The sequence below is a fragment of the Ornithorhynchus anatinus genome, chromosome 17 (genome assembly GCF_004115215.2).
Source record: "Ornithorhynchus anatinus isolate Pmale09 chromosome 17, mOrnAna1.pri.v4, whole genome shotgun sequence".
In the NCBI taxonomy this organism is placed as follows: domain Eukaryota; kingdom Metazoa; phylum Chordata; class Mammalia; order Monotremata; family Ornithorhynchidae; genus Ornithorhynchus; species Ornithorhynchus anatinus.
The window spans coordinates 2637138-2653020 of NC_041744.1; the positions used below are offsets into that span (position 1 = coordinate 2637138).

Below are 15883 nucleotides of genomic sequence, written 5' to 3' on the forward strand. Positions count from 1 at the left end.
GACGTCCCCGAGGTCCACAAAGCAGGCTGGCGGCAGAGCTGGGATCGGAGCCCGGTTTTCCCGACTCCCCGCGCTTTCCACGGGGTCGGCCTTCCCCCCCCCCGCGCCCCACCCCGTCGCCCCACTTTTCCAGGTCCTCTGGCCGAGCGGCTTCCGTTCCCCTAAAGCGGGGAGGGGAATCCCCCCCCCGATTCCGGGCCCTCCCCGGACCAAGGCCCAGTCGGCACGTAAGGCCCGACCCGTTGGGATCGGGCCCGGGGCGGAGGATCCCGGGGGACTCGCTAGCGGGCCGGCCTCCCCGAGAGGAAGGCGGGCTGAGGCCGGGACATACCTCCTGTCGGGCAGGACGGGCACCCGCCAGCCTCTCACTTGGCTGAGGTGGGCGTCCGAGAGCTGGATGAGAAGGGGCAGCTTGGGCACCCACACGGTCATCTCCAGCGGGGCGGTCCACGTGTCGTAGCGGAAGGTGACCCGCGCGTTCATGGAGCCGCGGGACTCCTTCCCGCTGACGAAGACGTAGTCGCAGCTGCTGGACACCTGGGCGGCAGCGAGGGGTCAGGGCCGGGGTGGGGGGGGGACCGTGCCCACCGAGGCGGGAACCGAGGAGGAGACCCCCGGGGCTCTCGCCTCCGCCCCGAGGCGGCGGGGAGAGGGTTCAATCTCCCCACCGAACCCTTGGTTCGGCGGGGGTTCCCCCCAAACCCCCTTTGCCCCCTGGGGCACCCGGCGGGGAGGGATGGGCTTGGGATGCCCCGGGATCTTTTGGGGCGGGTGGTTTCCAGGGAGCCAAAGGAGCCGCTTCCAAGTCTTACGGAAGGCCCGTCTCCTCCGAGGAGCCTTCCCTGACTAAGCCTTCCTTTCCTCTACCCCCACTCCCTTCGGCGGCGACCCGACCCGCTCCCTTTATCCATCCCCCCCCCTCCCAGCCCCACACCACTTATGTCCATCTCCGTCATTTATTTATTTCCATTAATACCTGTCTCCCCCTCTAGACGGTAAGCTCGCCGTAGGCCGGGAATGTGCCCGTTCTATTGTTCTACCGTACTCTCCCAGCTACTCAGTAAGTGCTCTGCACGCAAAAAGCGCTCGATAAATACGACCGACGGCCTGACTGCACAGCATCGCACCGAATGCCACGTATTCAGTCCCTCACTAAATCCTGTCGGTGCCACCTTACGAGATGGCTAAAGTCCGCCCTGTCCTCTCCACCCGGACCGCCACCAAACTGTAATACGACCACTCGTCCCCCTCCTGGATGACTCTAGCGGCCCCCTCGCCGACCTCCCCGCCTCCCGTCCCTCCCCACTCCGGTCCAGACCTCGCTCTGCTGCCCGCATCGTTTTTCTACAAAACGCACCCAACGGGCGCCCATTAAATCCCGCGGATCGACGGACGGATCGCGCGGGCCCAGAGGAGAGTATACGGTTCGATCCTTGCCCTCGAGGGGTTTCCCCAGTGACCGGTTGGGCCTGGATAGGCCTCCCTTCCGCCCGGCTCTCGACCCGGGCTATCGACGTCTCCCCGTCCCCGGAGCCCCCAGGGCGGGGCGGGAAGATGAGCCCCATCCCCTCCCCGGCCCCGCCGCCCACCTTGATGATGTCTTCGTTGTTCGACTCGCACTCCACCAGGGCCGAGACGTCCACCACGCCGCCGCTCACCTCGACGGCGATGACCTTGACCGGAATGGCCACCGTCCTCCCGGTCAGGATGGCCGTGTTGATGATCTCCGTGTCCTGGGGAAGACGGGTCAGCGCCCGAGGCCGCCCGGGACCCCACCGTTCCCTCCGCCCGCCGTGCCCGGTTCCCTGCCCGGTGCCCGCCAGCAGAACCCGGGACCCTCTGACCACCCCCAGCCCCCCGCTTCATCCGCTAAGCCGTGCCGCCTCTCCAACGTTCGGGCGCTCGACGTGTGGGTGTCCGAGATGCCACGGGGAGGGTGTGCAACGTACGGGGGAGCGGCGGGGGGCAGGGGGATGCGAAGGGCAGCGTGTGCGCGTGCAGCGCGAGGGAGCACGGCGCGCCCGTGTGCGCGGGTGCCCGCGAGAGGTGCCGGGAGGGGCGCGCGCGGGCGGGTGCCGGCCCTCACCATGGCGAGGGGCAGGATGGCCTGGATGTCCCTCTGGACGACGGTCAGCTCGGTCACCACCTTGTCGGGGTCGGGGGGCGGGCCGCGGGCCCGGTAGTCCACGTGCCACAGAATGCGCCGCTTCACCGACTGGCTGGTGAAGTTCTCCATCTCGAAGTCCAGCTGCAGGACCTCGTGGGCCGCCGGGTCCGCCCTGCCCGGGGCGGCGCACCCGCTCGGCCTCCGCCCGGACCCCGGACCCCCGACCCCCTCCTACCTCCCACCTCGCTCCCCTCCTGCCCCGGCCCGGCCCGCGCGGCCCACCCTTCTAGCTCCCTCACTGGGCCCCGACGCCGTCCATCTCGCCGCCGACCCCCTTCCCCCCGGCCTTCCCGGCCCGAGTGGCCAGAGCCCCCGCTCTCTCCACCTTCGGGGCCCTGCTCAAGTCCCATCCCCTCCAAGAGGCCTTCCCCGAATAAGCCCTCTTTTCCCCACACTTTCCAACTGAATCCGCGGGCACCCCTCCCGGCGCTTAGTACGGCACCGGGCACACGGCGCTGAACAGATAATAATAAGCGCTCGCTATGTGCCAAGCACCGTTCTTAGCGCCGGGAAAGATCCGAGGTCATCAAGGGGTCCCACTTGGGGCTCACGGGCTTCATCCCCATTTCCCAGATGAGGTCACTGAGGCCCGGAGAAGTGAAGCGACTTGCCCAAGGTCACACAGCCGACAAGAGGGGGAGCCGGGATCAGAACCCATGACCTCTGACTCCCAAGCCCGGGCTCTTTCCACTGAGCCACGCCGCTTCTCTGACCATCGTCATTATTATTATTATTATTATTTCCTGACTCACTCTGCCGTCTGCATCATCTACGCACTTCAATCTTTGGACATTTTAATGATAAAATTAATAATAATAGTGACGGTATTTGTTAAGCGCTTACTATGTGCCAGGCACCGGACTAAGCGCTAGGGTGGATACAAGCTAATCGGGTTGGACGCAGTCTCCGTCTCACATGGGGCTCGCCGTCTCCATCCCCATTTGACAGATGAGGTCACTGAGGTGCAGAGAAGTGAAGCGACTTGCCCGAGGTCACCCAGGAGCTGAGTGGCGGAGCGGCATTAGAACCCGGGACCTTCTGACTGCCTGGGCTCTACCCACTACACCATGACATTCACTCGACCCTTAACTTCTCAGCACTTCGGTGCAGATCTGTAAACTATACATCATAAATGATTTATTTATTCCCATTAATGTCTGGCCCCCCCCGAGACCGTGAGCCCGTTGCGGGCGGGGAACGTCTCTGCTAATCCCGCCGTGCTCTCCCGAGCATTTAGTATACAGTCCTCTGCACACGGTGAGCGCTCAATAAATACGACCAACTGATCCACGTAAGCTCATCGTGGGGTGGCGAGGAATGTGTCTGTGATATTGTCGTATTGTCACCTCCCACGCGCTCGGTTCAGCGCTCTGCACACGGTAAGCGCTCGATGAATACGACTGAAGGAACGAATGACTGTTGACGGTCGTACCGTCCTCTCCCACGCGCTCGGTACAGCGCTCTGCACACGGTAAGCGCTCGGTGAATACGGTTGAATGAATAATGACTGTTGACGGCTGTACCGCCCTCTCCCACGCGCTCAGTACAGAGCTCTGCACAGAGGAAGCGCTCAATCAATACGACTGAGTGAACGAAGGGTGTCCTCGCGCGCAGCGGAGCGCCGGCGGCGCCGCGGGCCGAGGCCCGTGTTCTCCTCCCCCCCCCCCGTCCAGCTGTCAGCAGCAGCTGAGGCCCGGCCGCCCCTTAGATGCCAAGAAAAATGAAATCTTTCTCATGCCGGAATCTCGCCGCGGGGCGAAGGGTGGGGAGGGCGAGGGCGGGAGGAATCCGCCAGTCATTCATACTTTTCGTGCCATTAATGTTCCATCGGGTTCTTCTCTGAAAAGGTGACGGTCATCGCTTTAAATGCCTCGCCCGCCCCGAGCCTCACGAGGCTGGTAAAGCTAATGAGCGCCGTGGGATTTGTTAAGCGCCTACTATGCGCTAGGCGGGGTGGATCCAAGAACCTCGGGCGGGACCCCGTCCCACGCGGGGCTCGCCGTCTCCATCCCCGTTTTGCAGACGAGGGAACCGAGGCCCGGAGAAGTGAAGTGACTTGCCCGAGGCCACACGGCAGACGGGGCGGGGATTAGAACTCGGGTCCGGGCTCTGGCCACCAGGCCGTGCTGCTTCTCCCGATCCACCCATACGTTCATTCGGTCGTCAGAATGATGATAATCTGTGGTATCTGTTGAGCGCTTGCTAGGTGCCGGGCCCCGTGCCAAGCGCCGGGGTGGATCCAAGCAAATCGGACGGGACGCGGTCCCCGCCCCACGCGGGGCTCACGGTCTCCGTCCCCATTTTCCAGGGGAGGGAACTGAGGCCCAGGGCAGGGAAGTGGCTTGCCCGAGGCCAAAGAGGAGAGAAGTGACGGGGCTGGGACTAGAACTCAGGACCTAGAGAAGCAGCGCGGTTCAGCGGGAAGAGCCCGGGCTTGGGAGTCGGAGGTCGTGGGTTCTAATCCCGACTCCGCCACTCATCGGCTGGGTGACTTCGGGCGAGCCGCTTCGCTCCTCTGGGCCTCAGTGACCTCATCTGGAAAAGGGGGATGAAGACCGTGAGCGCCACGTGGGGCAACCCGATCAACCTCGCATCTCTCCCCGTGCTCAGAACAGCGGTTGGCACGCGGTGAGCGCTCCACCGATACCGAAATGATCATTAGGACCTTCTGACTCGCGGGCCCGGGCTCTAGCCGCCGCCCCACGCCGCTTCTGATCCATCCGGGGGTATTTAGCGGGCGCTGGCCGTGGGCGCGGCGCCGTGCTAAGCGCTCGGGCGGGGACGACGGGACACGGACCCGATCCCGGGCCACGGCGCGGTGACGGGAGCGGGCCCGGGGGGGGGGGGGGGCGGGGGGCCACACCTGAGGGTGGGGTCGTCGACCCTGGAGACGTCGACGGTGGCGGTGGAGTGCTTCCCGCCGGGGAGGAGCTCAGAGTTCACCAGCCACTGCGGGCTCCTCGACTTGGTGTGGAGGAGGGTCACCCCCTTCTTGGCCTTCACCCTGGTCCGCGCCGGGGAGGGAAAACCGGGGTGGCACCGGCCCCGCCGCCCGCCCGTCCCCGACGGCCTTCCCCCGCCCAGCCCGCACGCTCCGCTCCTCCGCCGCCCGCCTCCTCGCCGGCCCCCGTCCTCGCCCGTCCCGCCGTCGACCCCCGGCCCGCGTCCTCCCGCGGTCCCGGAAGGCCCTCCCCCCTCACCTGCGCCAAACTCGCTCTCTTCCCCTCTTGGAAGCCCTCCGAGAGCTCACCTCCTCCGGGAGGCCTTCCCACACTCAGCCCTCCCTTTCCCTCCGCTCCTCCCCTCCCCATCGCCCCGACTCCCTCCCTCTGCTCTCCCCACCTTCCCCTCCCCACGGCCCCTGTGCCTATTTGTATATATTATTTACTACTCCATTTATTTTACTAATGATGTATAGATATCTATGATTCGACTCATCTATTCTGATGCTATGGAGGCCTCTGTACTTGCTTCGTTTCGTTGTCTGTCTTCCCCCTTCTAGACTGAGAGCCCGTCGTCGGGCAAGGATCGTCTCTATCCGCTGTTGAAATGTACATTCCAAGTGCTCAGTACAGTGCTCTGCACACGGTACGTGCTCAATAAATACCACCGAATGAATGCTCTATTTTAATTAATGACGTGTATACATCCGTAATCCTGTTTATCTATTTCAAATGCTATCGATGCCCGTCTACTTGTTTTGTTGTCTGCCTCCCCCTTTCTAGACCGTGAGCCCTTGGTCGGGCAGGGATGGCCCCCCCCCCCCCCCCCCGTCGCCCAGCTGGACGTTCCAAGCGCTCGGCCCAGTGCTCCGCACACAGCCGGCGCTCACTAAATACGATTCCGTTTATCGACGTCGACGGTACCGAGGCCTGTCTATCTCTTAAGTTGTCCGTTTCCCTCCTCGTAGACTGTAGGCCCGTGGTGGGGCAGGGATGGTCTCTCCCCGTCGCCCAGTCGGACATTCCAAGCGCTTAGCCCAGTGCTCCGCACACCGTAAGCGCTCAACAACTACGATCCTGTGGCTCTGTGTCGACGGTATCGAGGCCCGTCTACTTGTTTCGCTGTCTGCCTTCCCCCTTCTAGGCTGTGGGCCCGTGGTGGGGCGGCGCAAAGGAGGGGCGGGCCGGCGGGCCGGCGGGGCGGCGCTCGCCTGAGGGTGAAGCGGTCGACGGTGGCGTTGGGGAGGAGGCAGAGGAGGACGCTGAGGAGGCGTCCGGGCCTGAGGGGCCCGACGGGCAGGCGGACGAAGACGTTGCCGTCGAGGCGGTGGTCCTCCTGCGCGGGCGCGGGCGGCGGCCGCACCAGGCTGATGCTGCCCACGCGCAGCAGAGGACGCGTCGGGGGCCCCTCGGCCCGCGCGGGCCCCGCGCCCGCGCACTCGCCCGCCCCGCCGGGCGCGTGCAGCGTGTAGTAGAGCTCCGCCTGCGGGCCCGGCCCCGGCCCCTCCGACCCGGGCTCCGGCCCCTGGGGCCGCCGCCTGCGCCGGGCGGGCCGGGCGGCGGGGCCGAACCAGGTGGCGGGCAGCGGGGCCTGCACCAGACAGGAAGCCAGGCCCCCGCCCAGGCGGCACGAGCCCTGGACCTCGCGCGCCTGGCGGAAGGCGTGAAGCCGCACGCAGGGCAGCCGCTCCGTCCCCCGGAAGTCGTCCCAGTCCCGGCCGGCCACGTAGAACAGCACCTAGACCGGAATAAGGAGGAGAATCACGTTGGTACTTCTTTAAGCGCTTACTACGGGTGGAGCACCGTTCTAGACGCTGGGGGAGATTCAGGGTCACCGGGCGGTCCCACGAGGGGCTCCCGGTCTTCATCCCCATTTTCCAGATGAGGTCACTGAGGCGCAGAGAAGCCAAGTGACTTGTCCGAGGTCACCCAGCGGGGCGGGGGGGGGGGGAGGGGCGGGATTAGAACCCACGTCCTCCGACCCCCACGCCCGGCCCATAACTAATAGTCACGTCGGACGGGAAAGGCCTTGGGAAATGGGGATGAAGACCGGGAGCCCCACGTGGGACAACCTGATCACCTTGTATCCCCTTCCCAGCGCTCAGAACAGTGCTTGGCACCTAGTAAACGCTGGACAAATACCATCATCGTTATTGTTATAATTCCATAATTAGAGAATGTGAGCCCCTTCTCGGGTAGTAATTGCCCCTCTTTGCTACCGAATTGTCCTTTCCAAGCGCTTAGCACAGAGCTCCGCACACAGAATGAATAAATGAGATATACGACAATCATCGCCTCCTCACTGGGCCGCCTTCTCGCCTGTCCCGCCGTCGCCCCCTGGCCCGGAACACCCTCCCTCCTCATATGATAATAATAACGATGATAATGATAATAATAATAATAACGATAACGATGACGACGATGGTATTTGTTCAGCGTTTACTAGGTGCCACGCACTGTTCCGAGCGCCGGGGTAGAGACCAGGTCAACGGGTTGGCCCCCGTGGGGCTCCCGGTCTTCATTCCCATTTTCCAGATGAGGTCGCTGAGACCCAGCGAAGTGAAGTGGCTCGCCCCAGGTCACCCGGCAGACCTGAGATCGGAACCCACGTCCTCTGACTCCCAAGCCACCAAACCGCGCCGGGGCCTGGCGCCCAGTGAACGCCTCACGGATACCGTGATTATCGTGACGTACGGAGCCGACCGACCCGATGACTCCCCACCCCCCTGCCTTCAGAGCCTTATCGGAGGCCCGCCTCCTCCAAGAGGCCTTCCCAGACGAAGCCCCCCTTTTCCTCACCTCCCACTCCCCTCCGCATCGCCCTGACGTGCTCCCTTTTCTAATAACGGCGACGATGGCTAAGCGCTTACTACGTGCCAAGCGCCGTTCTGAGAGCCGGAATAGAGATAAGGCGATCGGGTGGTCCCGCTCGGGAGATGAGAAAACTGCTCGGCGCAGAGTAAGCGCTCGATAAATACGACCGAATGACCGACTGAAGGAATAAATAGGATAGGATCGATGGATGAGGCCCAGAGGAGCGCTGGCGGAATCAGAACCCGGGTCCTTCGGGCTCCGCCGGGCCCCCGCCCCCACCCCGGTGGGCTCTGACCTGGGCCACGGGCTGGGTGGCGGGCACGCGGAGGCGCACGATGAAGGCGCGGACCTTCCAGTTGACGGTCAGCTGCCCGGGCACGTCCAGCGGGCTGGGCGGCTGCAGCAGCTCGCGGGGCAGCACGCGGCTGGTGCTGAACGGGCCCAGGGAGGCGTTGAGTACGGGCAGCTCCTTGGTCTGGAAGACGACGAAGGGCTCGGCGCGCTGCAGGGGGCCGCCCCCGCCGCCCCCGCTGCCGTTGGCCGCCGGGCCCGGCCGGCTCTCGCGCAGGAAGAAGGCCAGACGCGTGCGAGACAGCCGGTAGCTCACGGGCAGCACGGGCGGGGACGACCGCGACGACGACGGCCCCTCCTCGGCTCCGACGGCTGCAACGACAGGAGACCCCCGCCCGTCGGCCGCCGCCCTCGCCCCCCTCCCCGGGCACCTCGGGGAGGACGGCCCCCTCCCCGGAGAGATGCCCGGGCACCGCAGGGCGGACTACGGGGATGGATGCCCCCCGGGGATCGCGGGGCGGATGGTGCCCGCCCCCCAAGGAGACCCCGGGCTCCCCTGAGCGGGCCGGCGGTGACAAGGCCCGACCGCCGCCCCCGGGGCCCCCACGGGGCCGATGGTGCCCCTCCAAGGGGGCCTCCCCCGGGCACCGGGCCGAAGCGGCTTCCCTGCCTCCTCCCGTCCCTGCACGGTGACCGGTAAAAATCATAACGCTGATGATGGCGTCTGTTAAGCGCTCGCTATGTGCAAAGCACCGTTCTAAGCGCTGGGGAGGATACAAGGTGATCAGGTGGTCCCCCGTGGGGCTCACAGTCTTCGTCCCCATGTGACAGATGAGGGAACTGAGGTCCAGAGAAGTGGAGCGACTCGCCCAAAGTCACCCAGCTGACAAGCGGCGGAGCCGGGATCGGAACCCACGACCTCTGACTCCCAAGCCCGGGCTCTTGCCACGGAGCCACGCGCTGACCCCTCGTCCGCATCCCGCCTCTGTCCCCGGACGCCCTCCTTCCTCATATCTGGCAGATCATCGCTCTCCTCCCGCCTTCGTAGCCTTGTCGAGGGCCCATCTCCTCCAAGAGGCCTTCCCTGATTACGCCCTCCTTTCCTTTTCTCCCACTCCCTTATCATCATCATCATCATTCCAAGCGCTTAGTACAGTGCTCTGCACCTAGTAAGCGCTCAATAAATACTACTGAATGAATGAATGATCATCATCATCCCGGCCTTCGATAAGTCCTTACTACGGGCCAGACACTGTCCTGAGAGCTGGGGTGGATAGTAATAATAATAATCATGAGGATGATGGCATTTGCTAAGCGCTTACTATGGGCCTAGCACCGTACTAAGCGCTGGGGGGGGGGGATACAAGGTCATGAGGTTGTCCCATGTGGGGCTCACAGTCTCCATCCCGGTAGATGAGGTCACTGAGACCCAGAGAAGTGAAGCGACTCGCCCAAATTCGCACGGCTGGCAAGCGGCGCAGCCGGGATTAATAATAATAATAATAATAATAATAATGTTGGCATTTATTAAGCGCTTACTATGGGCAGAGCACCGTTCTAAGCGCTGGGAGAGATACAGGGTCATCAGGTTGTCCCATGTGAGCCTCATCTGTAAAAGATGAGGTCACTGAGGCAGAGAGAAGTGAAGTGACTCGCCCACAGTCACCCAGCTGACAAGTGGCAGAGCCGGGATTCGAACCCATGACCTCCGACTCCCAAGCCCGGGCTCTTTCCACTGAGCCACGCTGCTTCTCTAGACCCGGGCTCACACAGGGCACACAAGTCTAAGGGGGTGGTGGGAGCAGGAAACCTCCACTTACGGATAAAGAGACCGAGGCCCGGAGAGGTGAAGCGACTTGCCCAAGGCAGGCAGCGGGCCGTTGACTCTCAGGGGGTGTTGCTCTTTGTGCCGGGTCCCTCCGCCTCCACGGAGAAGCGGCGTGAGGTAGGGGATAGAGCCCGGGCCTGGGAGTCGGGGGGTCGTGGGTTCTAATCCCGGCTCCGCCCTCGTCTGCTGGGTGGCCTTGGGCAAGTCCCTTCGCTTCTCTGGGCCTCAGTGACCTCATCTGTCAAATGGGGATGAAGACTGGGAGCCCCACGGGGGCCAACTTCGTCACCTTGTATCGACCCCTGCGCTTAAAACGGTGCTTGGCCCATAGCGAGCGCTTATCAAATGCCGTCATTATCATTACTACGAGACCGTGAGCTCCACGCGGGACAGAGACCGCGTCCAGCCCGGTTTGCTCGGAGCCGCCCCGGCGCTCAGCAGAGCGTCTGGCACACGGGGAGGGTTTAAGGAACACCACAGTTCTTATTCTCAGCGTCTCCGCCCTCGGGGAGTTTCCAGTCTGCCGGGGGTGGGGGGGGGGGGGGGGAAGACAGGCAGGCGTCAACGACGGCGAGACGGAGGAACGAGGACAAGACGGAACGGATGAGAAATAAGTAATTGAATATTGGACCGCTCCAACCCAATAAGGGCTCCCTTAATTGGTTTCTTGATAACAGGAGTATTGAGGGAAAGAGCTAAACAGAGAAAAATTCCCCCGCAGGAAATAACGGAACCGAGCTCGCCGCGTAAATAGGGGTAAACGGACGCGGGGAACGAAACGGCGGAGAGCAAATCGACGCCGAATTACGAAACCAACAGTCCGAGGCAGCAACGTGAAGCCGGACTCTTGGCGATGATGGTATCTGTTGAGCGCTGACTATCTGCCAAGCACCGCTCCCAGCGCTGGGGGAGATACGAGGTCAGCGGGTCGTCCCCCGTGGGGCTCACGGTCTTCCTCCCCATTTTACAGATGAGGTACCTGAGGCCCGGAGAAGCGAAGCGACTTGCCCAAAGAGACGCAGCCGATAAGTGGAGGAGCCGGCATTAGAACCCGGGACCTCTGACTCCCAAGCCCGGCCACCTTCCGCTACGCCACGCTGCTTCTCTTGAAGCTCCAATTCTAGGATAAACTCGATCAACCTGTCTGCCATTTCTGCCGCTGTCGTCGTCTACGGTATTCGTTAAGCGCTTACTGTGCGCCGGACACCGTACTGAGCGCTGGGATGGATACCAGCTAATCGGGTTGGACACGGTCCCTGTCCCACGTGGGGCTCGCAGTCTTAATCCCCATTTTAACAATAATAACGATGGTGTCCGTCAAGCGCTTACTACGTGCCAAGCGCTGTTCTAAGCACTGGCGGGGGGGGGGGGGGGATACGTGGTAATCAGGTCGTCCCCCGAAGGGCTCTCGGTCTTCATCCCCATTTTACGGCCGAGGCCGCCGAGGCCCAGAGAAGTGAAGCGGCCTGCCCAACGTCGCGGAGCAGACGAGCGGCGGAGCCGGGATTAGAACCCAGGTCCTTCCGACTCCCAGGCCCGGGCTCTACCCCCTAGGCCGAGCCGTTTGGGGTAGAAATAACCGCTTCTCTCGGGCTCCCGGGGACGGCGTGAGGATAAAACGGGAATGACGAGAAGGTGAAGTGGGAAAACGAAGACAACGGCGTGACGGGGAGGGTCGGCTTCCGTCTCGAACCCCGGTCCACGGGCGGGGCCCCCGGGACGCGTGGAAGACCCGTGCCGGTCACCCAACTGGACACACACACGCGTTCGGGGATGGACCATCTTTCAACGTCGACTCTCCCCCGCTGACCCGGCCGGGACCACCCCGCGTCCCCCCGACTCTCCCCTCTGCCCGCAGCTCGGAGGAAGCTCCGATGCCCGTGTCTCTCCCGCTAATCACTCTCAGATTGAAACTAATCGTTTGCAAATTAAAAAAAAAAAATCCTCATTAGCGCCCCGGGCGTTTGGAGGGCGGCGGGCCCGCGGGAACGGCCCCCCGCAGTGGATGCTTGGGAGGGGGTCCGTTCTGGGGGCGGGAGGGGGTCGACTCCCCGCCCCCACGGCGGGGTGGAGGACGTGAGAAGCAGGCGCTTTGAGATCTTCTGCGAGAAGATACCCTGGAAAATCACCTCCTCCAAACCGAGTCACTCTCAGGGGGCAGAGGTATGGGGGGGGAGGGGGAGGAGAGGAAGAGGGGGCGACCTCCGCGGCTCAGCTGGGTGGGAGGGGGCGGGCCGGGCTCGGGAGAAACCCGGCGGCCTGGGGCGGGATCCGGAGCGCTCCTTCCGGGGTTCTGGTGGCACACGGGCACCAGCCCACCACTGGCATCGGGGTCCGTTGCGCCCCGGGCCCGAGGGAAGCCCCCCGAGGCCTGGGGCGGAGCCGCCAGGGCGGAGCGGTCACCCGCGGGACCACGGTAGGCCCGGCCCCGGCGGGGGACGCCGAGCGTCCCCCTCCCCACGAGGCGCCCGCCGCCCCCCGACCGCCAAGACCGGCGACCGCCGGCCGGGAAGCGGGACCGGCCCGGTCCGGAAGCCCCGGCCCGCCGTGTGACCTCGGGCAAAAGGCTTGACCTCCCTGGGCCTCCCCGGCCGCTTAATGGGAGAGCGATCCCTTCCTCCCGGGGACGTCTGTTGGGAGGATTAAAAGAGATTACCGAGGCGAAAGCGTTTTCCGGAAAAATCAAAGCCGTCCGAACGCTCCGGGGCGATTAGCGTCATCGACGCACACGTCGAGAAGCGGTGTGGCCTAATAACGATAATAACAATCAGGGTACCGATTAAGCGATTACTACGGGCCAGGCACTGTTCTAAGCGCCGGGGTAGAAACAAGCTAATCGGGTTGGACCCAGTCCCTGCCCCCACACGGGGCTCACAGTCTCCATCCCCATTTTACAGATGAGGGAACCGGGGCGCAGAGAATGATGATGATGTCGGTATCTGTTAAGCGCTCACTATGTGCAGAGCACCGTTCTAAGCGCTGGGGTGGATACAGGGGAATCGGGTTGTCCCACGTGAGGCTCACAGTCTTCATCCCCATTTTCCAGATGAGGTGACTGAGGCCCAGAGAAGTGAGGTGACCCGCCCACGGTCGCACAGCTGCCGGGGGGCAGAGCCGGGATTCGAACCCATGACCTCCGACTCCCAAGCCCGGGCTCTTCCCGCGGAGCCACGCTGCTTCCGCCGGCCTGCTGCCTGACCTCGGGCGGGTCACTTCACCCCTCCGGGCCCGGTCCCTTATCCGTCAAGGCCGTACGCTCCCGGCAAAGGCACGGGTCCGCTAACCGGCGCAGTCGTGCTCCGCCAAGCGCTTGGGACGGGGTTCTGCGCACAGTGAACCATCGGGAGGTTCCGTCCAACGGCCCGGGGACGGAACGCCTCTTGTCTTCTCTTAATGAATACGACGGGCCGAGCGATCATCTGGGACTCCGCTTGGAGTTCGGTAGGGTTGGCATACGTCGAGCACTTAACCGATACGGCAATCATCATCATCACGCGCGCGCGCACCCCGCCCCCGCCACCCTCCTCCACGCCAACATCCAGGGCAGGCAGACCTCTGCTCCCAAGCAACCCTACTCCAACGAAAACATCTCCTTCACACCCCGTCCCCGCCGCCGCCGCCCGCCCCGAAGCCCCCGAGCCCCGGCGCCGTCCCCACCTCACGCCCCCGGGCGATCAGTACGGCGCCTCGCCCCCGGCGGGCCTTCGCCAGATGCCCCCGACGGACGGCGGCGCGGGCTTCTGCTCGACTGCAGACCCCTCGAGGGAGGGGGCCGCGTGAGATGAGGCGACGGAGGCGAAGAGAGGCGACTCGCCCGAGGTCGCCCGGCAGACGAGTGACGGAGCCGGGATTAGAACCCGGGTCTCCTGCCCCCGGGGCCGCGCTGCGAACTACAGAACTCTGAATCCGACGTTCCCGTCATCCTCCCCGGGCTGTCCTCCGGGCCACCCACCGCCCCCGGGGCCCGAGCGGAAACCGGCCACCCCCCAAAACCGGGGGACGAAACCCCTGGGGGGCGGGGTGGGGGACCCCGGGGGGGGGAGGGAAACCGGAATCAGCGGCAGGACAGCGTTTAGCGGAAGGCGTCGTCACCCCCTCACGCCTTCCCCCCCTCTAGCGTCGGTCCAGATTTGGGGATCAACAGTAATAATGTTGGCATTTGTTAAGCGCCTACTGTGTGCCGAGCACTGTTCTAAGCGCCGCGGGAGATACAGGGTCATCAGGTGGTCCCACACGGGGCTCCCGGTCTTCACCCCCAGTTTACAGATGAGGGAACTGAGGCCCAGGGAAGTGAATCTATCCCAGCGCTTAGAACAGGGCTTGGCACGTAGTAAGCGCTTAATAATAATATAATAATATTGGTATTTGTTAAGCGCTTACTATGTGCAGAGCGCCGTTCTAAGCGCTGGGGGAGACACAGGGTCATCGGGTCGTCCCACGTGAGGCTCGCAGTTAATCCCCATTTTACAGATGAGGTAACCGAGGCCCAGAGAGGTGAAGTGACTCGCCCACGGTCACACAGCTGCCGAGCGGCAGAGCCGGAAGTCGAACCCATGACCTCTGACTCCGAAGCCCAGGCTCTTTCCACTGAGCCACGCTGCTTAACAAATACCGTCGTCATCAGGTGCCTCACCCGTAAAAGTTTTGGTATTTGTTAAGCGCTCACTATGTGCAGGGCACTGTTCTAAGCGCTGGGGCAGATACGGGGTCATCTGGTCGTCCCACGTGAGGCTCACGGTTAATCCCCATTTTACAGATGAGGTAACTGAGGCACAGAGAAGTTGAAGTGACTCGCCCACAGTCACACAGCTGACAAGTGGCTGAGCGGGGATTTGAACCCATGACCTCTGACTCCCAAAGCCCGGGCTCTCGATGGGGATGAAGACTGCGAGGCCCACGTGGGACAGGGACTGGGTCCAAGTTGATTAACTTGTATCTACCCGGCGCTTACAACAGCGCTCGGGACATAGTAAGCGCTTAAGAATACCATAATCATCATCATTATTATCAACAAATACCATCATGACGATTATTCTCATCATTAACCCTTCCCCGCCGCCCCCTCCTCCCTAGCCGCCCCCTGCCTACCGCCCGGCCGTCACTGTCTGGCCTCCTCCTTTTGTTGCCGAATCGTACTTTCCAAGCGCTCAGTACAGTGCTCTGCACACAGTAAGCGCTCAAAAAATACGATCGAATGGATGAACGGATCCTTTGCCCTCCCCAGGCCCTCCGCGGCTGGATTGTCGATGTCGAGGGGAGGAACGAAGGGAGTGGGAGGTGAGGAAAAGCGGGGCCTAGTCTGGGAAGGCCTCTGGGAGGAGGTGGGCCTTCAGTCGGGCTTTGAAGAGGGGAAGAGGAATCGTCTGCGGGATTCGAGGCGGGAGGTGGAGGTGAGACGGACGAGACGGAGGCCCGGCGAGAGGGTAGGCATCAGAGGAACGGAGCGCGCGGGCCGGGCTGGAGGAAGAGAGCAAGGGGGCGGGGGGATGGACGGCTTCCGAGAGAAGCGGCACGGCCTAGTGGCCAGAGCGCAGGCCGGGGGGCACAAGTCATGGGTTCTAATCCCGGCTCCGCCATCTGTCCGCTGCGTGACTCGGGGCGAGCCGCTTCGCTTCTCTGGGCCTCGGTTCCCTCATCCGGGACACGGGGACCGAGACCGCGAGCCCCACGTGGGACCAACTCGATTTGCTGGTATCCACCCCGGTGCTCAGTACGGTGCCCGGCGCATACCAAGCGCTTAACAGATCCGAGTTATTGGCATTATTATTGCTATTATTATGAGCGCAGGGGGAGTCAGGGGGAGGAAAAACAGCCGGTCCGGGCGGGCCTGAGGTAAATTTA

The 15883-nt window shown here is 63.4% G+C and overlaps 1 protein-coding gene across 1 annotated transcript in view; it reads right to left on the minus strand.

Annotated features, from left to right (window-relative positions):
• TMEM132E (transmembrane protein 132E) overlaps window positions 1–15883 on the minus strand; it is a 31699-nt gene that overhangs the window by 5202 nt on the left and 10614 nt on the right. The window contains 6 exon segments of the mRNA XM_029081721.2: window positions 332–537; window positions 1590–1733; window positions 2087–2279; window positions 5031–5171; window positions 6321–6847; window positions 8219–8586. Coding sequence (XP_028937554.1) covers window positions 332–537; window positions 1590–1733; window positions 2087–2279; window positions 5031–5171; window positions 6321–6847; window positions 8219–8586 — 1579 coding nt within the window.